The sequence below is a fragment of the Malania oleifera genome, chromosome 8 (genome assembly GCF_029873635.1).
Source record: "Malania oleifera isolate guangnan ecotype guangnan chromosome 8, ASM2987363v1, whole genome shotgun sequence".
NCBI classification, from domain to species: Eukaryota; Viridiplantae; Streptophyta; class Magnoliopsida; order Santalales; family Ximeniaceae; genus Malania; species Malania oleifera.
Window position 1 is genome coordinate 63560776 of NC_080424.1, and position 26536 is coordinate 63587311.

Here is a 26536-nt window from a genome sequence, read left to right on the forward strand (position 1 = left end):
CGTCTCGAACATTAGCGAGGACCCATGGATCCAAGGACAGTGAAGCAAAATAAAGGGCGTCCCTGGGGCCACAATACTCCCCACTTTGGGAGGGTGGGGGGGGGGGGGTCATCATAATGTATGCAGCCTTATCCTTGTTTTTATGTGAAGAGCCTGTTTCCTTGGACTTGAACCTGTGACCGATTAGCCACAAAGGAGCAACCTTAAATTTGATCGAAGGCTTGCCCTCTAATAGTGAAGCAAAATGTGGTCTGCAAATAGATCTTTGTTAATCAGAGTTCTTCCCATTTTCTGAGGGTAATTAATAGGGAGTATCTTCCATGCAGTTGCCTCCCAAGCAAAAAGAAAAAGCAACTTTGGTCGGGGGCTGGAGTTGTCCTATTCGCCTTTCAGGGAAAGTTAATCCTTGTCTCAACAGGTTGTCCATCTTCTTATTTGAAGAACTAACTGTGAAATAGCCACTTTTGTTAAGCCTCCACCTAGGCACATTTGGTTTGGCCCAGTGGGGTACATTACTCTATGAGCAGCTATAGAAATCAAGAAAAAGTATCGCTCCCAATTATGTGCAATTCTCACAAAGGGAATGCCTCTAAGTTGTTCACTTGGGTTGGTGGGATTGTATAAGCAGCTACAGAAATCAAGACAAGAGTTGAGCTCCTAGTCATGGGCATTTCTCACAAAGATGATGTCTTAAGTTGTTTCATTTTGGAGTCATGAAAGCATGTTTATTGTAGACTAACTTGAAAATTTTAGGAAATTGAGTACTTAGTGGTGAGGGATAATGCCAGGAATTGCACAAGCAGAAGCTATTGTCACCATTTCCAAATTTGAATTGGATGCAAGTGAAGAAATCCTCCATATGTTTTCTCATCCATTTCCAAAGACACCTACGCCATGGGACTTCCTAACCTTGTTGAATGTCCACTCATTTTGATCTAGTTCATTCTTTGAAACAATAACCTTTATCCAAAAAAATCTATTTGTGGGCCATAAATCTCCAAAATGATTTGCCTAGGAGGGTGTTGTTGAAAAGCATGAGAGGTTTAAGACCAAGCCACCTTTTTGAATAGGTTGCTGAACCATTTCCAATTTAACTAATCATCAACTTTGTAATGGTTTAATAATAGTTCATGCTTTTTTAATTATATATATATATATATATATATTTTATGGTTATTTCTTCGATAATATGTGGATCTTGTAATTGGTCTATTGACTCTATTCCGATTCTGATAGGTGTGCTTGACATGGCATTTCATGAGGAATTTGAAAAATACCCCTATATTTCCCCCAAGGAATTGTTGTGAATATCTTCTAGTCACTTGGCTAAGGGCAGGCCTTGGATCAATGGTAAGTTTGCTCCTTTATGATTGGTTGGTCATGGGTTCGAGTCTAAGGAAACAACCTCTCTGGATACAAAGCAAGGGGTAAGGTTGCGTATGAAATGACAACCCTCGCAAAGTAGAGAACCTTGTGGCCTGGGGACACCCTTTTTCCAGTCACATAGCTGCAGTGCAAGGGATGGGAAAAGAAAGACTTATAGCACACAGGGAGGTTAGAGAGGGTATTCCTGATGAGGGTGAGTGTGAATCTTGTACCTTCAGAGAGATAATTTTGTTTCCAACCAGGTAGTTTTTTTGTCAAGTCTCTCAATAATAGGCTACTAGACCCTCCTTTCCTTAACTATGCACCAAGGAGAAGTGCTAAGTAGTTCAAATGGGTAGTTCTAAGTAGTTCAAAAGGAAAGTCCCCAACTTGCAGCCCTTGATACCAGCCAAGAAGTTTCCATCACTCACATCCCCTATGGAATAAAATGCTCTTCTCCAAATTAACTTTTAACCTGGAAATATCTTCAAATAAAAGAAATGTTCACCTCAAGTTGAGGTTTTGATGACCCTCTGCTCACTAAAGATTTTTGTATCATCCACAAAGATGAGGTCAGATACTTCTAGCTCCCTGCCATTTCCTCCCACCCCCAACCCTTCTAAAAGCTTGCCCTTTTGGCATTTTGCAGCAGGAGGCTGAGAACCTCCATTGCAATGATGAAAAGCAAAGGAAATAGGGTGTTTTCTTGCTGCAAGCCCCTGGAAGAATGGAAAAAGCCTGAGGGGAAGCCATTAACAATGATTGAGAAGGATGACATGGTTATACATTGCTCAATCCATTTGCCCTCCCTTTCCAGCTTTGAAGTTACTATCCACAATTTTTGAAGCAACAAGGACAATGTCCATGGTTTTTCTTTCTTCGACAAGGGCATGCTGCTGTGCTGGTGTGTCCAATAACTTCCATTGTTTCCTTTTTTGAGTCTTGACACAAGCACGTTGGATAAAAACTTAAAAACACTTATCACCAGGCTTATGGGATGAAAATTTTTGATGTTAACAGCTTGAGTCTTCGCAGTGATCTAAGCAACAAAGGTAGAGTTCATGGTGTACACAAATCTCAAAGTATTAAAATCATCAAGAACCTTGTTAATATCAGATTTAAGAAGATCCCAGTTAGCTTGGAAAAGAGCCATGGGAAAACTGGAGCTTTATTCCTTAAAATCTTTCAAGGCACAAAAGATATTTTATCCTCATTTAAAGAGTTTTCAAGCCACAAAGCTTTAGATGTGTTGATCCACCTGTAATTAATGCCCACAACCTTTTGTCTCTCTAAGTAAAGAGGCTCATAGAAATTGCTTATGCCTTCTTTGATGTCCCCATCTAATTTAAACTTGGAATTCCATTATTTGCGGATACACTATTTCCCATGATCATAATGGATGCGGAGAAATTATCTACTGCTGATCTCTTTGAGCTGGTCTTTGAATTTTTAATCAACTTCGATTGGAAGTAAGAGCTTTGGAAGCAGTTTTTGACATTGAAAAATCATGCTGAAAGAAAAGTGTTGTCATGTTTACATGTTAAGGCCTTGTAAAACTGTTATTTTCTTGATAGTTTGAGAATAGTATTAGAAAAGAAAAAAGAATATACAATAGGGAAAAGCCTAGTAAAATTTTAATTTCTGAAAATCTGGTCTAAAGGTACCTTCAAAGGCTTCTTTGGTAGTTTAAGGAGGCTTAGATAGGGGACGCCCTCTCACCCTACTTGTTCCTCATTGTTATGGAGGTTTTTTTATTTTATTTTTATTTTTAAATTTTTAATAGAATGTTTAGGAGGACATTGGAAAGGGGACTTTCAGGAAGTTTTGAAGGGGTCTCATTAATGTTCTCTCCAGAATATTTTTGAGGGCTTTGGCATTGGGAAGGTAGGGAAGATATTTTTGAGGTGCGATTTTTGTTGTAGTTTGGGGCATTTAGTTGGAGTAGAATGTTTGAATAATTAATAGGAAGTTGTTTTATGGCTTGTGTGTGGAGCAGGGTTGTCTTTTTGGCTTCTCTATGGTGCTTGGCTTTTGGTTTGTTGAAAGGGGCGAGCTAGTTGATATGCAAGGAGATTGGAGGGCTTTGTTAACCTAGTTGTGTTTGTTGTCCTTTACTCCTTTACTTATTTGTTTCTTTTATTTTCTGTAGGAGGATACCTTATCATTTGACTACGACATTTCCTTCTCTCTCTTGCAAATCTTTCTTCTTTTATCTTAAAAAATTGAGCTTGTGGGCTAATGCTGAGCTTGAAATCCCTGACTTCCTTTTTGCAGGTGACAACATTTATGTGCACTTTTCTCTTGGTTTGTGGGTGGTGAGAGGGCTGTTGTAGTTGTTGGGAGGATAAGATTTCTAATTTTTCTCAAATTATTTTTTCTAGACCTGTGTGTGTCCAGTCTTGTTGGAATCTAGCAAGGTTAGGTGGGATCCGTCCAAATTTTTGGTTTAGAATATATGGCTTAATCATTATTCTTTCCTCTTTTTGGTAAGAGATTCTTGGAGTGAGGATTTGGAGAGGGGTTGGGAAGGGTTTAAGGTGATAGTCTTTCGTATAGTGAGGAGTTTAAAAAGGTTATGTTGAAAAATGAGTTGGAGGACTTACTTTTAAGAAAGCAAGGAGTTGGGGGAAGTAGGGAGTTGGAGGCAGAAGACTTAATTTAAATGGGGGAAAGAGAGATTGTAATTCAAAAGCTTTTCCCAAGTTGGCTAATGGGAAGATGAGGAAAAACCTAATTAAGAAATTGGATTTGGGAGAGGGAGAGGTTGTTTATGATCCTCGTTTGATTGTGACTTGATCATTGATCTTTTTCTCAAATTTTTTCATGGAGGAGGGTATTGCATGCCGATGATCAAGGGTTTAGTCTGGATCCCAATTTTAGTGATTAGTCGAGTTGGATGGAAGGACTTTTTGAGGAGGCGAGCGTAACTATGCTTGGGATGGAGGAGGGTTAAGGCTTTAGGTCTACATGTGTTTAATATGACTTTTTTTTCAAGATTGTGCGAGGGTGGACTTGTTGAAGATCTTTAATGAATTTTATTAGAATGGGATCATGAGCAAGAGTATTAATTCCACTTATTTTAGACATATTAGTTTAGTGACTGGTGTGTACAAGATCATTACTAAAGTGCTAATAGGCTTAGTGCGGTGTTAGATGAGACTATCCCTAAGGCCCAAAGTGTGTTTGTTGGGGGGGGGGGGGTAGGTAGATCATGGATACTATTTTTGTTGCTAATGAGGTAGTGGAAGATGTTCATAGAAATAATGATAAGGGGGATTATTTTTAAATTGGATTTTGAAAAGGCTCATGATATGGTAACTTGGAATTTTTTGGACAAGATTTTTGCTAGGAAAGAGTTTGGGGAGAGGTGGTGGTCTTGGGTGAGAGGTTAATGCATTCTTTTTGGTTAGGGTGAATGGAAAACTTAGATCGTGGTTTGGAGTGACGAAGAGAGTTATATGAGGGGATTCGTTATCTCCTTTCTTGTTTGTGTTAGTGGTTGATTTTTTGAGTAGAATGGTAGATAGGAAGTTGATAAAGGTCCTAAGAAATGGCTGGTAGTGGGTGGATAGGGGGTTTGTGTGTCCTATCTTTAGTTTCTGATGATACTATGTTCTGATGACACTGTTTTTCTTGGGCGATCCTAGAGATTTTGTTTTGAATGTTTTCACTCTTTTTCAAATCTATGAGTGACTTTTTGCACTTAAAATTAATTTGGGGCAAGGTGATATTGCAGTTATTAGTATGAGTTCAGTATATCTAGGGAGTTGGTTGTGCTAGTGGTGGTATTTTGGATTGGCTCTTGACTTATTTAGGAGTCTTGTTGGGTGGTAATCCTAGATAGTGTTTTTTATTTTTATTTTTATTATTTTTTTCCCCAATTTTTTTTATTCAGTGGTAGAGAGGGTGTCTAAGCATTTGGATGTGTGGAAAGATACGTTATTTTTGCAAGGGTGTCACATTGTGCTCGTCTTGCCAGTATCTGTCTTTATTATTTGTCTATTTTTAGGATTTTGATGGGGTTAGCTGGTAAGCTTGAGAAGATTATTAGAGAGAGAGATTTCCTTTGGTTTGGGCTGGGGATAAAAGGAACCATTTAGTTAGTCGGAGGAGTGTGTGTAGGTCTAAGTTGGTTGGGGGTTTGGTTCTTGGTAAGTTGGTGTCTAAAAACACTGCTCCTATGGCTAAATGGTTAAGGTAGTTTCCTTAGAGGAGTCTTCTCTTTTGCATAGAGTCATTAAAAGTAAAATTGGCTTGCAGGTAAATGGGCGGATGCTAATTTGGGAACTAGATGTTCTTCCAGAAGTCCATGGAGGTTGATTTACGCCCTCTTCATTCCTCCAACTAATTTTGTTTTTGGTAGCGATTCTTAAATTTGTTCTTGGGAATATATTTTGGTGGGTAATACCACTTTGTTCGCATCTCTTTCTTGTCTTGTTATTTTGGAGCGTAATGATGTTATTTCTTCTTTTTTTTTGACTTTTGATGGCGATTTGTCTTCTTGGGATTTCCACATTTGCTGAACTCTAAATGATAGGGAGGTGGAGGAGCTTTCTTCTTGGTTACTTTTGCTAGAGATTGTTGTATTTCCTTGCAGGAGGGATAGCCGTTCTTGGTCTTTAGATTCTTTGGGAGTTTGTTCTCGCAAATCTTTCTTTGATGTCTTGACTAATGCTTATGGATCTCCTTTTTGCTCCATAAAACTATTTGGCAGGCCAAAGTTCCCTTAAAAAGTCGAGGTTTTTATTTGATTGATTGTTCTTGATAAAGTCAACACCAACAATTTGTTGCAGAGCAGGGAGACCTTTGAAGGCACTTACACCTGATATGTGTTCTTTATGTCTTGATAGTTCAGAATCAGCTTGTCATATGTTTTTACACCGCATTTTTGCTTGGAATGTGTTAAGATTTGATTAAAATGAATGACTGAACTCGAAGATAGGTCTCTCCCTTTATTTATAATAAAAATTTAAGTACATTCTAATGATGATAATACCCTTACTAACTCTCACTAATTAACATACTAACACACTCAATAATAATAATACTAAAAGACATATATAACCTCTTACACCCCCCATCAAGGTGGAACATAAATGTCATAAGCTCCTAGGTTGTTACAAATAAATTTAACACGAGCCCCCCCCAAACGCTTTGGTAGACAAATCGGCAAGTTGCTTGTCCAACTGAAAGCAGTTGTAATGAGTTTCTGCACAAGTTTCTCCTGAACAAAATGACAATCAACTTCAATGTGCTTCGTCCACTCATGAAAGACCGGGTTGGAAGCAATGTGAAGAGCAGCTTGATTATTACATATGAACTTCATAGGCTTAGAATGCAGAAGACCCAATTCTTTCAACATGTTCTTCAACCAGACAAGTTCACAGGTAGTGTGAGCCATAACTCTATATTCTTATTCAACACTTGACCTTGCCATTGCAGTTTGTTTCTTACTTTTCCTAGAAACCAAATTGCCACCAACCAAGATATAGTACCCGCCGGTGGATCTTTGATCAAAAGGCGATCCAACCCAATTTGCATCTGTATATCCATCGATATAAGTGAACCATGATCACAATATAAAAGACCTCTCCTAGGTGCACCTTTGAGGTATCTCGAGATGCAAATTACTGCATCCCAATGATTTGTACTTGGAGAATCTAGAAATTGACTCACAACACTTGTGGCAAAAGATATATCCAACCGAGTAACTATGTGATAATTCGAATTTCCAACAAGTCTCCAGTATTGCCTAGGATTAGGTAGCAAATCACCCATATCCGATATTAACTTGCTGTTAGGATTCATGGATGTATCTACCGGTTTAGATCCCAACAAGCCAGTTTCATCCAACAGATCAAGAACATACTTCCTTTGGGACACAACTTTCGATATGAGATCTAGATACTTCTATACCCAAGAAGTATTTCAACGATCCCAAATCTTTGGTCTGAAACTTAGCCTGTAGAAAAAGTTTTAGACTTTGAATACCTTTATCTTTATTACCTGTAATAACAATATCATCCGCATAAACAAGAAGAAGGATCCTACTTGATGAAGTATGACGATAAAACACGGAATGATCCACAACACACCGTCGAAGACCAAACTCAAGTACTACAGCACTGGAACGACCAAACCATGCTTTGGGAGACTGTTTTAAACCATATAAAGCCTTATTGAGCTGACACACTAAGCCTGACTCCCCTTGAGCAATAAACCCAGGTGGTTGCTCCATATAAACTTCCTCCTCAAGGTCACCATGTAAGAAGACATTTTTCGCATCTGACTGTTGTAAAGACCAGTGAGTAGTAGTAGCCAAGGAGATGAACAAACGTGTTATGTAAGTTTGGTAACCGGAGAAAAAGTATCAGAATAATCCAAACCATACACCTAAGTGTGTCCCTTAGCAACAATACAAACCTTTAGACAAGACATAGAACCATTAGGGTTGACTTTCACGGTGTAAACCCAGCGACAACCAACCATAGACTTGTCAGGGGGAAGAGGTACCAAGTCCCAAGTACCATTGTCATGTAAAGCATTAATCTCATGAATCATAGCATTTCTCAACCCTGAATGGGCTAAGGCTTCCGAAACGGATTTAGGAAGGGTAGTAGATGATAGAGCAGTGACAAAACAGTAATAGGAGGGTGATAAGGAGTCATAAGAAACGTAGTTGGAATTGGGGTGTTGATTCATGTGCGTTTACCTTTCCGAACAGCAATAAGAGGATCAACATCATGGGAAGTATGATTATCAGATGAGGAAACCAAAGGCGTGGTAATAGAAGTTAGAGGGGACTCTCTTCGTTGGAACTACCGTCGTGAATACACCTGCAAATTAGGATGATCAAGGCGATGAAGACTTGAACTAATGGAGACTCAGATGATTGGTTAGGTAAGGACAACAACATAGAATTTGGAAGATTAGGCAAAGGAAGAGACCCATTGAACTCAAATTGCTTAGTGACTAGGTGTAGCAAGGTGTAGACTCAAAGAAGGTAACATTGGCAAAAACAAAGAAGCGATGTAGCACAAGACTATAACAACGATATCCCTTTTGAGTACATGAGTAGCCCAGAAAGACACATTTTATAGCATGAGGATCCAACTTATCCACCCTAGGAGTTAGTTGATGAACAAAGGACACACACCCAAATATATGAGGACGAAGAGAAAATAAATGTGAATTAGGAAAGAGAATGGAGTAGGGAATTTTATCACTAAGGACAGAGGATGACATTATCTCTCCAAAACACTTTAGGTATATGCATTTGATAAAGTAAAGTGCGAGTAATTTCAAGAAGATGTCTATTTTTCTGTTTTGCAACCCCATTTTGTTGAGGAGTGTGGGCACAAGATGATTGATGAAGAATACCAAACTGAGTCATATAAGTAGTGAATTGTGCATTGAAAAACTCTTTAGCATTATCATTTTGAAGTATTCAAACTAGCAAACCAAATTAAGCCTTTATTTTAGAACAAAAGGTACGAAATACATGAAATAACTTAGAACAATCTTTTATTAAATATAACCAAGTCATTCTTGAATAATCATCCACAAAGGTTACAAAGTATTGGAAACTCAACTTGGACACGACCCTACTAGGACTCCAGACATCTGAATGTACTAACATAAAAGGGCTTGTAGCCTATTTATTGACTTTGAAACTGAAAGAAACATGATGGTGCTTTCCCAACCAACAAGACTCACAATTGAGACTAGACACAGAATTCAAACTAGGAACAAGACATTTCAACTTTTCCAATGAAGGATGACCCGGGCGACAATGAATTTGGAAAGGTGTGGCAACAGTAGTGCAGGTGGTAGAAGGAGATAGTGACTGAAAGTGATAAGAGTCCACTAGCTTCACGTCCTCTGCTAATCGTCTTCCTTGTCTTCAAATCTTGAATAATCACAAAATTAGGGAAGAAGGTCATTGAACAATTCATGGATTTAGTAATTTTTCTAATGGACATTAGATTGAAAGGAAATTTGGGAATATATAAAACTGAAGGAATAGAAATAGAAGAAGTGGGATTTATAGTCCCAATTCCCTTGACTGCAGTAGTGGATCGATCAACAAGAGTAACACAAGGCAAATTTGCAAGATATTGAAGTGTGGAGAAAAAGCTAGGTATACTTGCGATATGATTAGTAGTAGCGGTCTCTATGGCCCAAGGACTAGGATGAGGAGTACTGGATGACAGACATATTGTGTGATTACCTGTTTGGGCAAGAGATGCAAGGGGAAGAGAAGCTTGTTGTGACGCTTGACCCCAACGTTGAGGAGTCAGTGGTGGCTGCATTGGCTGCCCCCGAAGGTGTGAAGTCAGTGGTGGCTGCATTGGCAGCACCTGAAGGTCTACCGTGGAGATCCCAGCACTGCTCAATAGTATAATTATTCCGTCCACAATGAGTGCACTTGCGAGGAGTACCTCTACCTCGTTTGTCTCTACCACTACGACTACTCGAACCACTGCGATAACTTTTGCGGTTGTTTGGTAGAGAACTAGAATCACTTTGTGCAGCAAAGGCTGTCCTCTCAGAGCCAGATGCAAGAGTTGGAGAATGCGTGCTAAAGGAAGCACGAAGGACATGAGAATAAACATCAGCAAATGGTGGCAACTTGACTCTACTGAATATGTGGGACTGAACTACCTCAAACTCAGGTCTCAAGCTTGCTAGAACGTGAAGAACTGTCATCTGCTCCTTCTGCTCTTGCATCTCACGGACGTCGGCAGTTATAGGTTGCACGATGTTAAGCTCCTCATGAATACGCTTCATCTCTCCAAAATAATCTGCAATACTCCTATCTCTTTGTTGTAATTGAAAGTACTGTTGGGATAAATTATACATACTTGTAATGTTACTGGAGTATAGAAGTTTGACATAATCCCAAATCTCCTTGCACATATCTAGATGCATACACATCCGTGCAATCTATATGGCTTCATTGAATTCCATAAAAGGGAAACAATCAAGGCATCTTCCTGAACCTACGCATCTTTTCTCTTCTCATCAGAAGAATCAGATTGGAGTAAGGTGTCAGATTTCCTCCTGCTAAATAAATTTGAACAGCTTTAGATCATTGAACATAGTTCTTTCCATCCAACTTTTGAGTTGTTAATTGCGGCAGCAATGTAGGAAATTTTTTTTTGGGATTCATAGATTCCATCCCAACTCTCACAAATCAGCAATCATACCAAAAACAAGAAGAACGATCATCAATAATCGGCATAATCACAAACCATGTGAAGCACCGACACAACGAAGAACAAGGTGAACAGCTCACCAACAGATATAGCACTGTCAGCCTCACAACTGAACATACGAACGCTGCCACGACTCCAAAAAACTCATAAGGAAGCCTTCACAAACCCTGAACAGAATTAACGGAATACCGCGGGTGCATGGTCGAAAAAGGTTGAATTTTTTAGCCAAAAAACTGGCCTGACATCTTGATAATATAGTCTAAAGTTCATTCTTGTTTATTTATTTAGAGACATTTTATTTGGAAATATCTTCTGGATTCTACATTTTTATTGTTTAGGAAACTAGTATGATTTTATGTTTCTTAAATTGTTGTTCGTCAAGAAATGTAAGCTTGTAAATTTATAACAGACACTCTATGTCTTATTTTTGAGGTAGATATTGATCATTGTCCTATCAATTTATTATTTTGTTGCTTCTGTGGAAGCTATCAAGCAATTATATGGAGTCCCTTGTTCTATAATGATAAAAATCGATTTAATTCATATAAGATGGATAGAAAAAAGATCAAGTGAATAAATAGTAATTGTAAAAGAAATATAAAATTTTGACGTTCCTTTCAATTGGTCAGGTTTCTTTGGAATTGTTATAACTTATAACAAATAACAATGGATGAAGCTTGTTTATAATGAACCTAATGTTGATCGATTCTGATGTCTCTGGTTGAGTTCCTAAGTTTATCCTGCATCATTGTGGTGTCAGAAGCTGGCTGCTGCTGCTGCTGCACCACTTGCTTCAACAGCCTTTCCATCTGATTGGAACAGAACAGGTTGCTGCTGCAGCTTCTGTGCGACTAGCTTCTGCCATCTGACTTTAAGCCCACTATGGTTTGTCCGGTTGAAAACCTAATCCTTTCCGTTACCCCCATACAGTGCTGCTGCAACTCGTCATCCATCATGACTGCCTTCCTCCACCACATCAATTCATATTCAGAAAAACAAAATCTGTGCTGCTGCAACAAGAGAACGAGGAGGCTAGTTGCCCACATCCCATAATCAGAGGATTCATTGCTGACAACCTCTCTTTTTTGCTGGGTGTCATGAGAGCTTGTTCAAGGCATTATGCTTGCTTGTGACCGCTCATCTTGTGTACATGCGATGGGTAACCATCATGTAAATAGTAGTATAGGTTATTCATTGTGTATGATAACGCCTTAGTGTAAAATGGGAGTATGATGGCTCGGTCAGTTTTATGCTTCCTAGTGCCAGAGCTAGAATAGTGTAGAAAGCTCTTTAGGGGAGGGTGAGTGTTCAACAATATAAAACTCATTAGTATTTATGAATGTTTTTAGCTTGCTTACCTTCACTAAACACACATTTGAGGTGCTAGTAATGATTTGGGTTGCTTAGTTTACCATGTGATTATCATTTGATTACATGATTGATTTTTGCGTCTGCTTACTTTGCATTTGGTGGTTGGGAATGTGTTCTTGTGGTAGACCATGGTATACTTTTGGTTGACTAGTTAAGCAGGAGTCCTTTAGCTGGTATTGTGCGGCCCTTCACCAGCTTTGAAGTGTTCGGCCTTTGACACTGGGTCTTGCCTCCCAAAGTTTCCTCTGAGGCATCAATCCTCACTGTAATTATCTTGTCATTGGTGTTCATTCTTAACAGATTCTTACACGGATCGCTTCAGTTTCTGCTCCTTCCAATGCAGATTTTCATCTTACCAAATTCTCTTAGCTGACAAGCATCCTCTTCTCTCTGCCATAGTTGCAGCTAGCAATCCCCCTTCAACACAGCTCCCGTCATTGTAAGCAATTGGATCCTTAAAACAATGATTAGCGCCGTCAATCTATTCTGGTGCCTCTAGTCAAGTTCCTCCTGTGTTTATTATGCACCAGATTGACTCTTTCTTTAGTGCCCTTTTATACAATATACTTCCCTCCAAAAAAACTGGCCTAAATATTTGTGCTGATATTTTGACTTGCTGCAATTTTTGATTTGACGCTTCATTCACTGTTTTATGCTATTGTGCACAAAATTTCTAGTGAGATATCTACACCATTTTTGTTGTGATATGTTATGAGAATGGATGAAGATTGTGCCGTTTTCCAGATTAAGCAGTGGGGTGATGTTAATGTCTGGGTTAATGTTCCAGTCCTATTTGTTTTGCTCTTTACCCTATCTTTGGAAACCTAAGGTTCCTTGTAAATTTAAGGCCTTCTGGTCTGTAATCCTGGGGAAAATTAACACTAATTAGTTGCTTCAGAAACGAAGACCTTATAATTCCTTATCACTTGATGTCTGTTTGCTTTGCTGTATGAGTGGGGAGAACTGCTCACTCCTGTTCTCACATTGTCACTTCTGTAGGTCACTTTGGAGTAAGTTGTTTGTTATTCTTGGAGAGAATCGAGTCTATCCTTCCTCTTTGGAGGTGTTTTGTGTTACGATGTTTAGGGGAGTTGGGAAGGGGTTGAGGAGAGAGGCTTTATAGCGATGCTTGTTATGGCTGTCTTCTGGTGTCTTTGGTTGGAGAGAAATTCCAGAATTTTTGAGAGGATGGCTACTTCAGTACTTAATTTACTTTGGAGTAGAGTGGTGTTTCTTACTTCTTTGGTGTCGGCATTTACCTCTGGCAGGTTTAAATGGGATTGGAATCTTCTTATCTTTTTCTTGTATTGTGGGAGTGTTCTCCCTATTTTCTTTTCTTCTTTTTGTTGTACTATTCTTCATCTGTAATAAATTTTATTGTTTATAAAAAAAGTCTGGGTTAAAATGAATTTTAGTTTACAGTTCCATTTTTATGATCAATGATCTAGTGCCAATATAACCAACCAACACCCTTCCCCCAAAAAAGTAGTTGAATTTTGGTACTTTTGCCTAATTGACATTTAAAGGTTCTGCCATCCCTTCTTGTCTTTTATGGAGTAGGGTGTGCTTCCTAGCTTTGGTTTGGATTTTGCCAAATGGCTTCCTTGACTTTTCTTTGCTGACATGCAGAGAGACCAGAGAGGTGTTGCTCAATTGTTTTGCACTTGATTTTCTTGTTTTTTATTTTCATTTTTATTTTTCTTTTTTTAAAGGATTTCTCATCCTCCTCTTTCAGTACTGTTTTCTCTCTACTAGTATATTTTCTTCTCAATTTTTTTTTTCTCTTGCAAGAAATTCAAAATAAGTGACTGGTAAGTTAAAATGCAAATTATCCCTTTTATGTTTGATGCTCAATTGATGCTTCTCTAATCAGTATCTATTTCATGGGCCCGGTGTTCCTTTGGTGCTTAGGTTTCAAGATGATTCTTATTGTTTGTTGGCTGGATGGTGTCTATTTTGGTGGTTATATTTATTTCCGATAGATATGATGGATTGTTTTCCTATTCTCAATATGTTCGTTCTCAACTAGTTATCTTATTGGTCTTTATTGGTTTCTTGGATAAGTATATTATTTATCCACAATTTTATTTTTATATAATGTTGACTGGGTTTGTACTGTGCTTATCTTGAGATATTGCATAATATTTTGGGATTTTATGTGACAGGTACAAGCAGTTCTCTTGCTTCTAGGAGGGCGTGATATACCATCCAGTGTGCCTGGTGTTGAAGTAACTTTTGATCAAAATAACAGGGTAATTCCAGAAATTTGAACTACAAATATAGCAGATATTTTTTGACATACTGTTTTCCTACTCATTTGTTGCACCACAATGTTCCCTAGGGTGTGGCTGATGCTCCAAAACGCTCAAACCTTTCACGAAGAATAGCCTCTTTGGTGCGGTTCCGTGAGAAAAGGAAGGAGAGATGCTTTGACAAGAAAATTAGGTACAACGTGCGGAAGGAGGTTGCTCAGAGGTAAGATGAATTTAAAAATTTTGTTATGCTTTTATTAAAGCATTATTGGTACAGTGCTTTGATTTTGTTTTTTACGTTGGTGGAAAGTTTGATGCATGTATGCTTCTTGAGGAATGACAATTAGGTCTTGAGGATAATAAGTTGTCCATTTAAGGGCTAGAATGTAGTTATGTTTGTGAGTGCAAGCAAGATGACTGAAATGTATTGTTATTTTTGAGGTTGTTGCTTTGGTTTTAAAAAATATATAATAATTATTTTAAGAAAGTCATTTTCACCATTGAGTATTCTCATGATAATTTTAATGGGACCTCATTTTAACTCATTTTACAATGAAACCTGCTTAACCACCTCACTCCAAAAAGGTTCCCTTCTACCTCTTCTCTGTTCAAATAATCAAGCTAGCCTAGAACTGTAGCCTTCTTAGCTCTAATATACCCAAAAACTTGAGAGAAACCTTGTATCAATGTTACCTGCTTGAGGCTCACGATGGTTACCTGTTTGAGGCTCGTGATGGTTCTCTCTCACTCAAAGTCCTCTCATTACACATCTCTCTTTTGTTCGATATCATGATGCTAGTAAGATTTGATGGTGGGGGTTTGTTCAATCCAGATCGGAGGGAAGTCCTTCAGCCTGAGATTGGATAAGGTCGGGAAGGTTGGAGCTCGGTTTGTTCTTTAGAAGAATCGTAAGTGCAATCGGTGCAATCCCCTTTTCAATCCTTTTCCCTTTTAATTCACCAAGCACTTGAAATTTGCCAACTCCCTCCGACCTTTTTTAATTCTATTTCTATCCCTAACAAGGCGCACCTCATTTCCTCCTAGATCTCACAACGTCAAATCCAATTTGTCCAATGGATCTTGAACATCTAAAACCTTCCTTGGAGGCTCCTCCCTAGAGTCTGTAAAATTCCATCCTTGCACCGCTGTTCATTAATCAAACCATAATCCTCAGAAGGAGAGACCCCTCCAATCCTTCCAATGGGGATAGAGGTACATAAAATAAATCGCCTAAAACATCACTGAAGTCGGAAATATACCCACATTCCTCCTTCATCACATCCAACAACAGACCGCTATCATCATCATATTCACTAAGATCGTCACTACCATTATCTGATTGGTCCCTCCATTTCTTGAGCTCCTTGCCTCTGCCAGCGCTATCACAAGAATCACCTAACTTCTTAGCACAAGAATCTTCCACGATACTTAAATCTCCATTTAAGTTCCTCTTTGAGATCTTAGGCACTACCACCCTAGGTTGCTCTCTCTTTTCTTTGATTAAATTACTCTCTTTATGCACCCATTAGAGCAACCTTCCGACAAGTGTAGGTCGTGGGAGTCTTAGACTTGTTAGATTTAAATTCTGAAACATCATGTTTCTTTCCCAATTTACCAATGCCTCCATTGGCCCCGATGATTGCCACTAGTCCCTTTGCAGACTGGGCTTAAATTGGGACCATAAGGTTGGCATATCTCAGTTGTGTTCTTTGCAAGGGTCAGCACCCTAATCAGCCCCATTTTATGGATATATGAGATAACCCCGAGTCTTAAAATGGGGTTGATTAGGGTGCTGACCCTTGCAAAGAACCCAACTGAGATATGCCAACCTTATGGTCCAAATTTAAGCCCAGAGCTAAGTGGGCCTCTTCAATTAAATGGTCCAATTTAGATAAGGAGGCATCTCCTTTTTCCATTAATCGGCCCAAATCCAAAAGAAGGAGGAGGTGTGCGGCCCAAGCCTAATGTCTTGGCCTTGTCCCTGAGTGTAACCCTAGCTGCCTTGACAAGGAGCCCTTCAACCCCTGGAACCCTAGCTGCATCAGGATTCTTCTACAGCTCGCCCTTGCACTAACAACACAACTTATCTTTCCCATATTCATGCCTTGCTGGATGGGTTCTACTTGTACAAGCTTCTCTATTGCCAGATTTCCCTTCCATCACCACCTGACTCCACGATTTTGGGACTGGAGGCCTAACATCACTTGTGCAACCAGGATATTGACAAAGCTCCTTAACTGTCACAGAAAAGTTCGCAGAGATATGTGACTGACCTCTTGGTCCTTGGATCAGTCAGGAGTGTATTCTTGCAAATCCTTTTTTGAAATCTTGATCTGTTCTATTTCTTCATTTCCACTCTTTCCTATAATTTGGAAGGCCAAGGCTCCCGAAAATATTAATACTTCCACTTGGCTGGTTGTGCTTAATAAAATAAATGCTAGCAACTTTTGCAAATCAGAAGACCTTTGGAGGCTCTTTCTCCTGATGTTTATGTGCTCTGTTTCAAGGACTCTGAGACAGCTTCTCATCCCCTTGACACTGTGACTTTGCTTAGAGGATTTGGAATAAGTTGTTTGTATAATGGGGGAGAATTGGGTATGCCCTGTATTGGTGGAAGATTTGTTAGCCATTTGTTTAATAGGTATTGGCAGAAGGAAAGATAGGGAAGCCTTACAGAGGTGTGGTGTATTTGCAATTTTATGGGGGTCATGGATGATGGAATGCACTGATTTTCTCTGGGAAAAAAATTAATTTGGGACTTGGTCTGGGATAAGATCCAGTCCTTAGCATCACTGGGTGTGTTGGTTTTGGTTTTTTAAGAGGAAATAGTTTCCAGGAGATTCAAAGAGATTGGAGGAATGTGCTGGCTTGTTGAGTTTTTCTTATTTCTGTAGGTTTTTGTTGTATTTTCTGGTTTTTCCCAGATTTTCTTTGGGAGATTTCTTGTTCTCCCTCTTGTAAATTCTTTTCCCATTAATATAATTTTCTTTTGCTATAAAAAAAAACTGACCTCTTTTTCGTCATTAGGAATAAAAACTAAATAATACTTATCCAGGTATTTTCCCACCCCTGTCCATCTAATCTTCATCTAGTGCTGCTAAGTATGCAGACAGACACTCCAAGAGCTCCTCTCCATCTGAACAAAATTTAAAAGCCCATCTTCAAACACAGACCTGCCTCTTTCAAGAAATTCACCCACCTGTTGTGAGAAGTTCTTCTTGAACATGAACAGGAGGACCCTCCACCTTGTCCAATCTCAGACCAAAGGTCTTCACTTTGATCTGAATCGAATGCTTTAGCATCGTCTGGCACTAACCAAACCACAAAGGGCTTTGTGAAAGAGGGGTGGAGAACAATGTGAGAGAGAGAGAGAGAGAGCATTGTCTCTCATAAATTTTAAACCCAATTGAATATTGTAAAATATTAGTCCAATTAAAATCATATATACTTGTCCAATTACAGCCAAAAACAATCGCTAGCAGCTATTTCAAATAAAAAATTTGAGCTATTTTTCTTATTTTATATAATGGTCTTTAAAATTTATTATTATTTTTAGTTAAAAAATATTATTTGGCTGGTGTGTATAAATATTTATAAACATATTATTATTATAAGAAGGTTCAGATATATTACATATATAATGTACTCCAGAACTAAAGCTTAGAAGTGGCATGGTGGTAAGTTGCTCGAGTATTTCTCCATAGGTCCTGGTTTCAAGACCCTGTTCCTGCACTTACACCAACTACTTTTTTTAAGCAAGGGCTGGGTTAATCTACCTACAACCCTGCTGCAGGCCAGTTGGGACCAGGTTGCCTGGGTCAATCTTGGTTCACAAAATTTCCGGTTCTTGTTGATTGACTTGACTGGCCTTGTGGCCAGTTCCAGTTGAACTTGATTGGACAGGCTGAGTCTGGTCCGAGTTTTCAAACTATGATGAGGACTATCAGAGTTAAGAATTTGTATTCTTTTATAAGCTTAACCGAAGACATTCTGTTCCAACCAAATCCCCCACAAAATTGCAAAAATTGCACTCCTTTACAAGGCTGAAGCATCCTTGCCCCTTCCAGAACTTGAAAAATGGATAGCCAATAGATCTTCCAGAGACTTGGACACATCCAATTCTCTCTAAATAAGCCAAAAAGGTTGTTCCACACCCTCCAAGAAAAGGAGCAATTCAGGGATAAGATGAGAAGCAGATTTTGAATTTTTGGAAACAAAGAGAATGGACATCTCATAAGAAAGGCTTAAAACGCCTCCTTCTCTTCAACAGGTTGTTAGTGTTAACTCTATTAAGAATGGTCAACCAAATAAGAGCCTTAATCTTTAGAGTGGACTTTAGCCTTCCCTTCCAAATGGATTTATGAAGTGGGAAAGACAAGCTTTTATTGGTTGAATGCTCAAAAAAAGATTTACAAGAACACTCCCCATAAGATTCAAGAATCTACGAACGATAGTCTACCGTACAACAAACTCAAATGAGGAGGCAAGCTCCAAAATCTCCATTTCATTAAGAGCCCTATGAAAATGGAAATCCTTGTAGGAATGAGCCCCATTAGAAATAAAGAAGAAGAAATTAGTTCATTGTGCAAAGAGGACAATCTAAACAGATGGGGAAATGATGAACAAAGTGAATGATCCCCCTCCCAAATGTGTTCCCAAAACCGAACATGATACCCATTTTCCATAATTAAATTTGTATAGAAAAAAAGAGAGAATATTATTGTGAATACCTTTCCAAGGACTCTTTTATTTTGAGCTCTGCTTTCTATGCTTTTGACCCTTTGGTTTGGCTATTTCATTTTTTTATTTTATTTTTGTAGTTTGAAGCTTAAACATTTACATGCTTATGTTGGGCTATGCTTGCTTTGCGTGGAACTTGGAACATGGTACTTGGTGGCGATAGTTTCAAATGCATTTATGTTTTGGTATTGAATATTTGGTGTTTTAAAATAGTCTAGTATGTTTATTCTCTCTTTTTGTTTTAGTGGATGTGAGAGGTTAGAGTCATTGGTGGGTTTCGTTGGTGTATGGTCTGTCTAGACCAACCCTTAGGAGCTCTTTTGGGGATGAGCTGGGTTATGTGTACGGATTTTGTGCTCCTAATTGGATTGTGGGAGGTGATTTTAATGCGGCGAGGTTTCGTCAAGAGAAGAAAGAAGGTGATAGAGTTACTGGTGTTTTCTGAGTTTTGATTTTTTATTAGGGAGTGTGGTTTGAGAGACCTTCCTCTTCATAATGCTAATTTTACATGGTTGGTGGGTGGGGCTAGAGCAGTGGCAAGTAGGCTTGCTAGATTCCTTTTTTGTACGGAGAGAGAGGATGAATTCCCTAATCTCTTTTAATCTATCTATTTTACCTAGGCCCTCTTTTGACCACTTTCCCATCTTGTTGGAATCAAGAAAGGTTGCTCGGGGCCTACTCCTTTTAGGTTTGAAAATATGTGGTTGGGTCATTATTCCTTTCAGCCCCTTGTCCGGAGTTCTTGGAATGAGGATGTGGAGTGGGGTTGGGAAGGTTTTAGATTCATGAAAAAACTTAAAAGGTTAAACGAGAAGTTGAAAGATTGGAATAGATAAGGAAGTGTTCGGAGACGTAAGGTTTAGAAAAGGCGAGTATCTTAGGAGAGTTGGTTGAGTTAGATAAGGAGGAGGAAGATAATACTCTATCAGGGGAGGAAAAGATGAGAAGAGTATTTTGAAGAATGAGTTGGAAGAGGTGATTTTCAAGGAAATGAGAAGTTGGAAGCAGAAGATGATGTTTAAATGGATCAGAGATGGTGATTGTGATTCTAGATTTTTTCATAGGATAGCGATAGGGAAAATGAGGAAGAATTTAATCAGGGAGTTGGAAGTGGATTAAGGGTTCAGTATAACTAATCAGAGTCAACTAAGGTTTATTCTAATTTGTATTGTGAGGAGGATGTTAGCAGACCTATGGTTGAAGGATTAGAGTGGGACCCTTATCTGGTGAGGAGGTGGGTTGGTTGGAAGGATCTTTCAAGGAAGAGGAAGTGAGAGCCACAGTTTTTGGGATGGAGAGGATAAAGCTCTAGGACTGGACGATTTTAATTTGGCTTTGTTCGAAAATTGTTGGAAGGTGGTTAAGGATGATTTGCTTGAGGTCTTTAATGAATTTTAAGGGAATGGGATTTTAAGCAAGAGTAGCAGTTCCACTTTCATAACTCTCGTGCTGAAGAAGAATAAATCTATTAAGATTTCGGACTATAGACTTATTAGCTTAGTTTCCAGTGTTTATAAACTCATCATTAAAGCTTTAGCTAATAGGCTGAGTTAGGTGCTTGATAGGACTATCTAAGGCTCAAAGTGCTTTTGTGGGGGGTAGGAAAATTGTAGATGCCATTTTGGTTGTAATGAGGTTGTGGAGGATACTCGGAGAAGGAAGAAGAAGGGTATCATCTTTAAATTGGATTTTCAGAAAGCTTATGATATAAGAGTGAACTAGGAGTTCTTGGATAAGATCTTTGTGAGGAAGGGGTTTGGAGAGAGATGGCAGTTTTGGACTAGAGGCTGTTTGCTTAATGTGAGCTACTTGGTATTAGTAAATGTGAGTTTAAATCTTGGTTTAAGGCTACAAGAGGGATTAGGCAAGGAGACCCTCTTTCCCCATTTTTGTTTGTTTTAATGGCTGACTCTTTGAGTAGGATGGTGGATAGGGCAGTGGATAGAGGTTTAGTGAAAGGCTTGGATGTGGGGAGAGAGAGGGTCGATGTTTCGCACCTTCAGCTTGCTGATGATATTATCTTTTTTCTAGAGGATCATAAACCATCCTCTAAGAATATTTTGGGCCTCCTTCACATTTTTGAGAAAGTTTCTGGGCTTAAGATTAATATGGGAAAGAGCAGCATTGCAACTATCAATATGGCTGTTGAGAATGTTAGGGAGCTATCTGTGGAGGTGGAGTTTAGTGTTTCCGATTGGCCTGTTGGGGTTCCTTTGGGGGGTTAACCCTAGATCTATTAGTTTTGGGATCCTGTCTGGAAAGGGTTTCTAAGAGACTAGATGGGTGGAAAGGTGTTCTTTTTTCTCTTGGTGAAAGAATTACTCTTATATAGACCTGTCTTTCTAGTATCCCTTTATATTTTCTTTTGATTTTTAAGATTACGGCGGGGGTTGCTAATAAGATTGAGAAGATTATGAGGGATTTTTTGTGGTCGGGGGTAAGGTGTAGTAGGAATCATTTGGTAGTTGGGGATGGTGGGTAGGTCTAAACAGGAGGGTGGTTGGTTATTTAGACATAGCCCTTTTGGCTAAATGGCTTTGGCGGTTTCTTCTAGAGAATTCCTCTTTGTGGCATTTGGTTGTTAAAAGTATGGATTAAATGAGAATTGGTGGGATACTATTTGAGATTTAGATGTGATTCAGAGAGCCTGTGGAAAGCTATCTTTCAGATTTATTCCCTCTTCATTCCCCATATTAAATTCTAGGTGGGTAGAGGTAGTAATAACCGATTATGGAAAGATCCTTGGTTGGGAAATATAGTTTTGTCCTTTCTTTTCCACGCCTTCTTCGCCTAAGCTTAGGGCAGGATGAATCCATTTTTTCTTTTGTTGTTGAAACTGGTGGCCCTTTGCCTTCTTGGGATTTCCACTTCCGCAGATCGTTAAATGATAGGGAGATGGGAGAGCTATCCTCTTTTCTAGTCTTGTTGAATAACTGTCATTTTTCTTTAGAGGAGGATAGGCGGTCTTGGTCTCTGGATTCTTAGGGTTTATTCGTGTAAATCTTTTTATGATTTTTTGAATAGGTCAAAATTTTCTTTTCTGGCTCTATAGTTCCATTTGGAAGGTCAAAGTCCTCTTTAAAATTAAGGCTTTTATCTGGTTGGCTGCGCTTGATAGAATTGATGCCAATAATTTGCTGCAGGTTAGGAGACCTTTGAAGGCTATATCTCCAGACATGTGTTCTCAGCTTTAATTGTTTAGAATCATCATATCTGTTCATTCATGTTACTGTGCTTGGAGTGTTTGGAATAAGCTATTTGGTATTTTAGGCGAACGTTGGGTGAGTTCTAAGACAGTGGAGGATTTTTTGGCAGTGACTTTTGCCGGATTTGGGCAGGAAAAAGGAAAGGGCAGCACTTTGAAAATGTGCTTTTTATTTTATTTTATTTTATTTTTTATTTTTTTAAAAGTGTGTGCAGTTTTTTGGAGAGTGTGGATAGAGCGTAATGCACACATTTTTCTTGCGAAGAAGTCGGCTCAGGTGCTGCTTTGGGAAAAGATGCATTATATTGGGCTTCCCTTTGGTGTGTGGGACAAGGGAATTTTAAGGCGGTGAGCTTTTCTGATATTCAGCGTGATTGGTGTTATGTGTTGGAGTGCTAGTTCATGATGGTTTTTTATCTTTTGCTCTTTAGTCAGTTGTACCTTTGTGTTATCTATCTGGATTTTCCAGACTTTGTTAATGAGATGTCTTAATCTCCTAGATGTATATTCTTTTTCTATTAATGAATTCTTCTTTTATTATCAAAAGAAAAAAAAATTACTGCTAATCTATTCTTAGATCAATTATCCATCATATAGGGCATTGTAGTCACAGTTTTAATAATTGTGTGCCTCATCTTTGTGAGGGGCATGCCTTGGCCTTAAGCCTACGTTCCATTACCCTTTGCACCTCAGTGCAACTTGTGCATTTGACTGCTATGGGGGTGATCTGCTAGATGATGAGAGTGATGGCACCATCACATTTGCTTGTGGCAGTGATTTGTTGTTGGATAAGGTTTGGGAATATGGATATGCTTCTTATTCATCTGATCTACTTGCAGATATCTGTTATCTCCCACCACCTCAAATTGAAGGTTTGGAGGGTTTCTCATTTTTGAGGATGAATACGTGGGTAAAGGTGATCAGTTGCAGGCAGGGGAGGGGTAACCTTGCCTGCGCCAGCAAATTAATGGAAGGGTTTGACATTGGTTTGCAGAATGGAATGGGGTGTGAATGGAGTGGAATGAAAATTTGAATGGAAAATATGAAGAAATGCGTTAAATTAAATTTTCCATTCCTATGTGCCACATATGTAGTCAAAAGCTCAAGTTGATGGACAATGGGCTTGTGGCTGTCTAATCTTGGAGGAGAAAAGTTCAGTTGGATGGTAGTTAAAGAAACGGCAGCGTGAATTACCAAGCTTGCCATATTCTATTAATTATGATGTAAAGGTTTAAAGAATGACTTTCTTATTTAGTTTCATCAGTTTTTTTTTCTCTTTGCTTTTATTTTGTGTGTTTTTTTTTTTTTTGAGACTTCTTGTCCTATAATCTGTATGTCTTTTTTTTCTTTTCTTAATTTATCATCTTTTATTTTCCAAGTTTTTTATATTTTTTCCATTCACTTGCTAGTTGGTGTACTCGCTTGCTAGTTTAACAAATCGAACAAAAGTTAAAAATGTTCCAAGTTCTGAATTCTAAGTCCAAATATTCCATGTTTCCAATGTTGTAGATAAAAAGCAATTACATTTTCAAGCTTAGAAGGGTAGCTCGAAATTGCAATAATCCAACAAAATATAACTAAAAACAACTAACCCATTTTCAACATTCCAAGTTCAAAATTTAAAGTTTACATGGCAGTTTCACAATGTTTTTTTGGTTTTTTGTTTTTTCGTTTTTAGTCATGTAACACAATCACAATTTAAAGCAAAATAAAAAGGCGAGACAAAACATCCAACTTCAAGTCATAGATTAAGACAACACAGTAATATTACAAACTTGCCCTACTATTAGTTTTAATTAATTTTTGTAACATATATTTTATATAAGTATCCAATTAAAAATTTAGAACACATTAAAGTGGTTATGCAGTGAGACTTCAATCATTAATGGTTCAAGTTGCAAACCTTATCACTCATTAATAAAATGTAATGTTATTTTTAAATTTTAATGTGGTTCCTTTGGTTTGGTTTGGCTCAAATAGGTTTAATCTAATTTGATTTCATTCAATTTGGTTCTCTAGATGAGTTGTTCTTTTTGGTTCACTTCTGTTTATTAGTAGAACCAAGAATTGAACTAAATTGTACAAATTCCAAACCTTTTGGAACCAAAACCCGCCCATGCAACCACCCTCCCAAATACTCAATAAAAATGAAACTCGTGTTTGATTTGGTTTGGTCTGGGTTACTTAGCCAATCCAATTTGTTGTTACAATCATACTTGTGCATGTATTTTTTCATTTTTGCTATGTCATGTGGATTTCTTGGGCAGCTGTACTTGTACCCTTGCTTTCTTTTTGTAATATTTTCTGACATTATTTCAGATATTTCAAAATTCATTTAATTCTATGATATTTATCAATGCTGACATCTTAAATTACATGCCACTAGGGAGTATTCGCTTCTTTAACATCCTTAAGCTTCATCTTTGAGTCGCACCAAGTCATGACAATTAACTTAGGGCCTGTTTGGTATCGTTTTTGTTTGCAGTTTTCTTTTTTCGTTTTCTGTACAGTGAAGAAACAGATTATGAAAATGCATTTGTTTATGTTGCTGGATTTCTATTTCTGTTGTTGGTTTTCAGCTGTTAAAATTGAAAACCAATTTTTATGGTTTTCAGTTGTTTTGGCATCTTGATACTAGAATATTTTAGTATCTAGAATGAACTTTTTTGGATTAAATCATTAATTGTATCCATACTTTTTAATTAGACTAAAATAAAATGGTCATATGAATTTAAAATATAATTAAAATAAAAATGGCCATAAAATTTTAAAAAAATAAAAAATTATAAAAACTATTTGTAAAATATTTTTACTAAATTTCAATTGTCATATACAATAAGATTGTTCTTGTAAAGTGCATTTGTAATATAATAATTAAGTAGTAGTTATAAAAATTTTTATTTTTATTATAGTATTTTTTAATTTACATTACTTTTTACTTTTATTATTTTAACCATATTTTATAATTGTTATTTGATTCAAGGACAAAAAATGAGCTTTTGTTTGGTCAAGTTTTTAATTTGTTTTAGTTCTAGAAATATTAGCCGAACATGTTGCTTTTCATTTTTAAGTTTTTTTATTTTTATTTTTTCATAATTTTTGACAGTGATACCAAACAACTCAGTTTTTTTTTTTTTTCTTTTGCTAGTACAAGTGTACATCTTTTTTTGGAAAATACATTGTTGTTTAGAAAACGAAAACATCAAATTTGGGTATTAATATAATTACGGCTTGAGTGGAAGGAATCGAATTTACTGAACTTTTTTTATTTGGGGGTTAGGGGTTTGGTGGGTGCAAACATTAGGTTTGAATAGCTTACTTTCTTATTTAGCCATCTTTCAAAAGTCTTACCATATTCAGAAATACCCTGTGAACCTCTAGTTTGAGCTTCAAACAAAAAATGGATATTCAATGCATTTAGCCTTCTGGTCTTAATATTTTTACCCCTTATGTGATTTACTCAAAATGAATATTCCAGTGCAGTTAGTCTTCTGGTCTTAATACTCCCCCACCCCCCCTTCCCCCCCAATATGTGATTTACTATCCTATTAGGATGCACCGAAAAAATGGTCAATTTGCATCCCTAAAAGAAAGTTCGGGTGCTTCAAGTTGGGATCCTGCACAAAGCTGCCTACAGGGAGATGGAAGTACTTGCCTAGAAACTGTGTGAGTTAAAAGCAAATCCAGCTTTACTGATTTTTCTTTTCAGTCCCGTGATTGTCTAAATTATACTTTGCTCATAACTATATTCATGCTTTTAGTTCCTTTATTGGCTAATGATTGTTTTCCAGTCTACGGAGATGTCAACATTGTGGTGTTAGTGAAAACTCTACTCCTGCAATGCGTCGTGGGCCAGCAGGACCGAGGACTCTATGTAATGCTTGCGGGCTTATGTGGGCAAACAAGGTATATTTGGTGTTTTAATCAATTACTGTTATTGATCTATTTCCTATGTTATGCATGTTGTGACTAAGAAAAATTATATTTTATTGGAACAGTTGGGTGTTGCTTTGCTGGCATGTGGACTTCAGAATGTTTCTTTTTCTTAAAAAAAAAAAATAGTGACAACTGACAACATATTTGGTTTTGGGTGGGGGGGCTTGGCTTGGAAGTTCTTATTGCTAGTTGAGTGGAGTATCAACTGTCTTATTTGGGCTTTCAGGGGTGAGAAATTTTAAGCTTGATAATTTTTCTTTATGAGAGTCACTCTCTCTCCCCCCCCCCCCCAGGGGTCTCTCTCTCTCTCTCTCTCTGTTTTTTTTAATAGAAGGAAATATATTAGATAGAGGGAAACGAAGGTAGAGCATGCGGGTACAAGAAGTCCACCAAAAACACAAAATAAAAAGCAAAAAACAAAAAAGCTGAAGATCATACCATGAAACTAG

The 26536-nt window shown here is 37.9% G+C and overlaps 1 protein-coding gene across 4 annotated transcripts in view; it reads left to right on the forward strand.

Annotated features, from left to right (window-relative positions):
• Positions 1-26536, forward strand: part of LOC131161601 (GATA transcription factor 19) — a 37376-nt gene that overhangs the window by 3518 nt on the left and 7322 nt on the right. For all 4 annotated transcript variants that reach the window (XM_058117466.1, XM_058117467.1, XM_058117468.1 and 1 more), the window contains exons 2-5: positions 14120-14206; positions 14296-14429; positions 25704-25817; positions 25943-26057. In XM_058117466.1, the coding sequence (XP_057973449.1) occupies positions 14120-14206; positions 14296-14429; positions 25704-25817; positions 25943-26057 (450 nt within the window). The remainder of the gene's footprint in view (positions 1-14119; positions 14207-14295; positions 14430-25703; positions 25818-25942; positions 26058-26536) is intronic.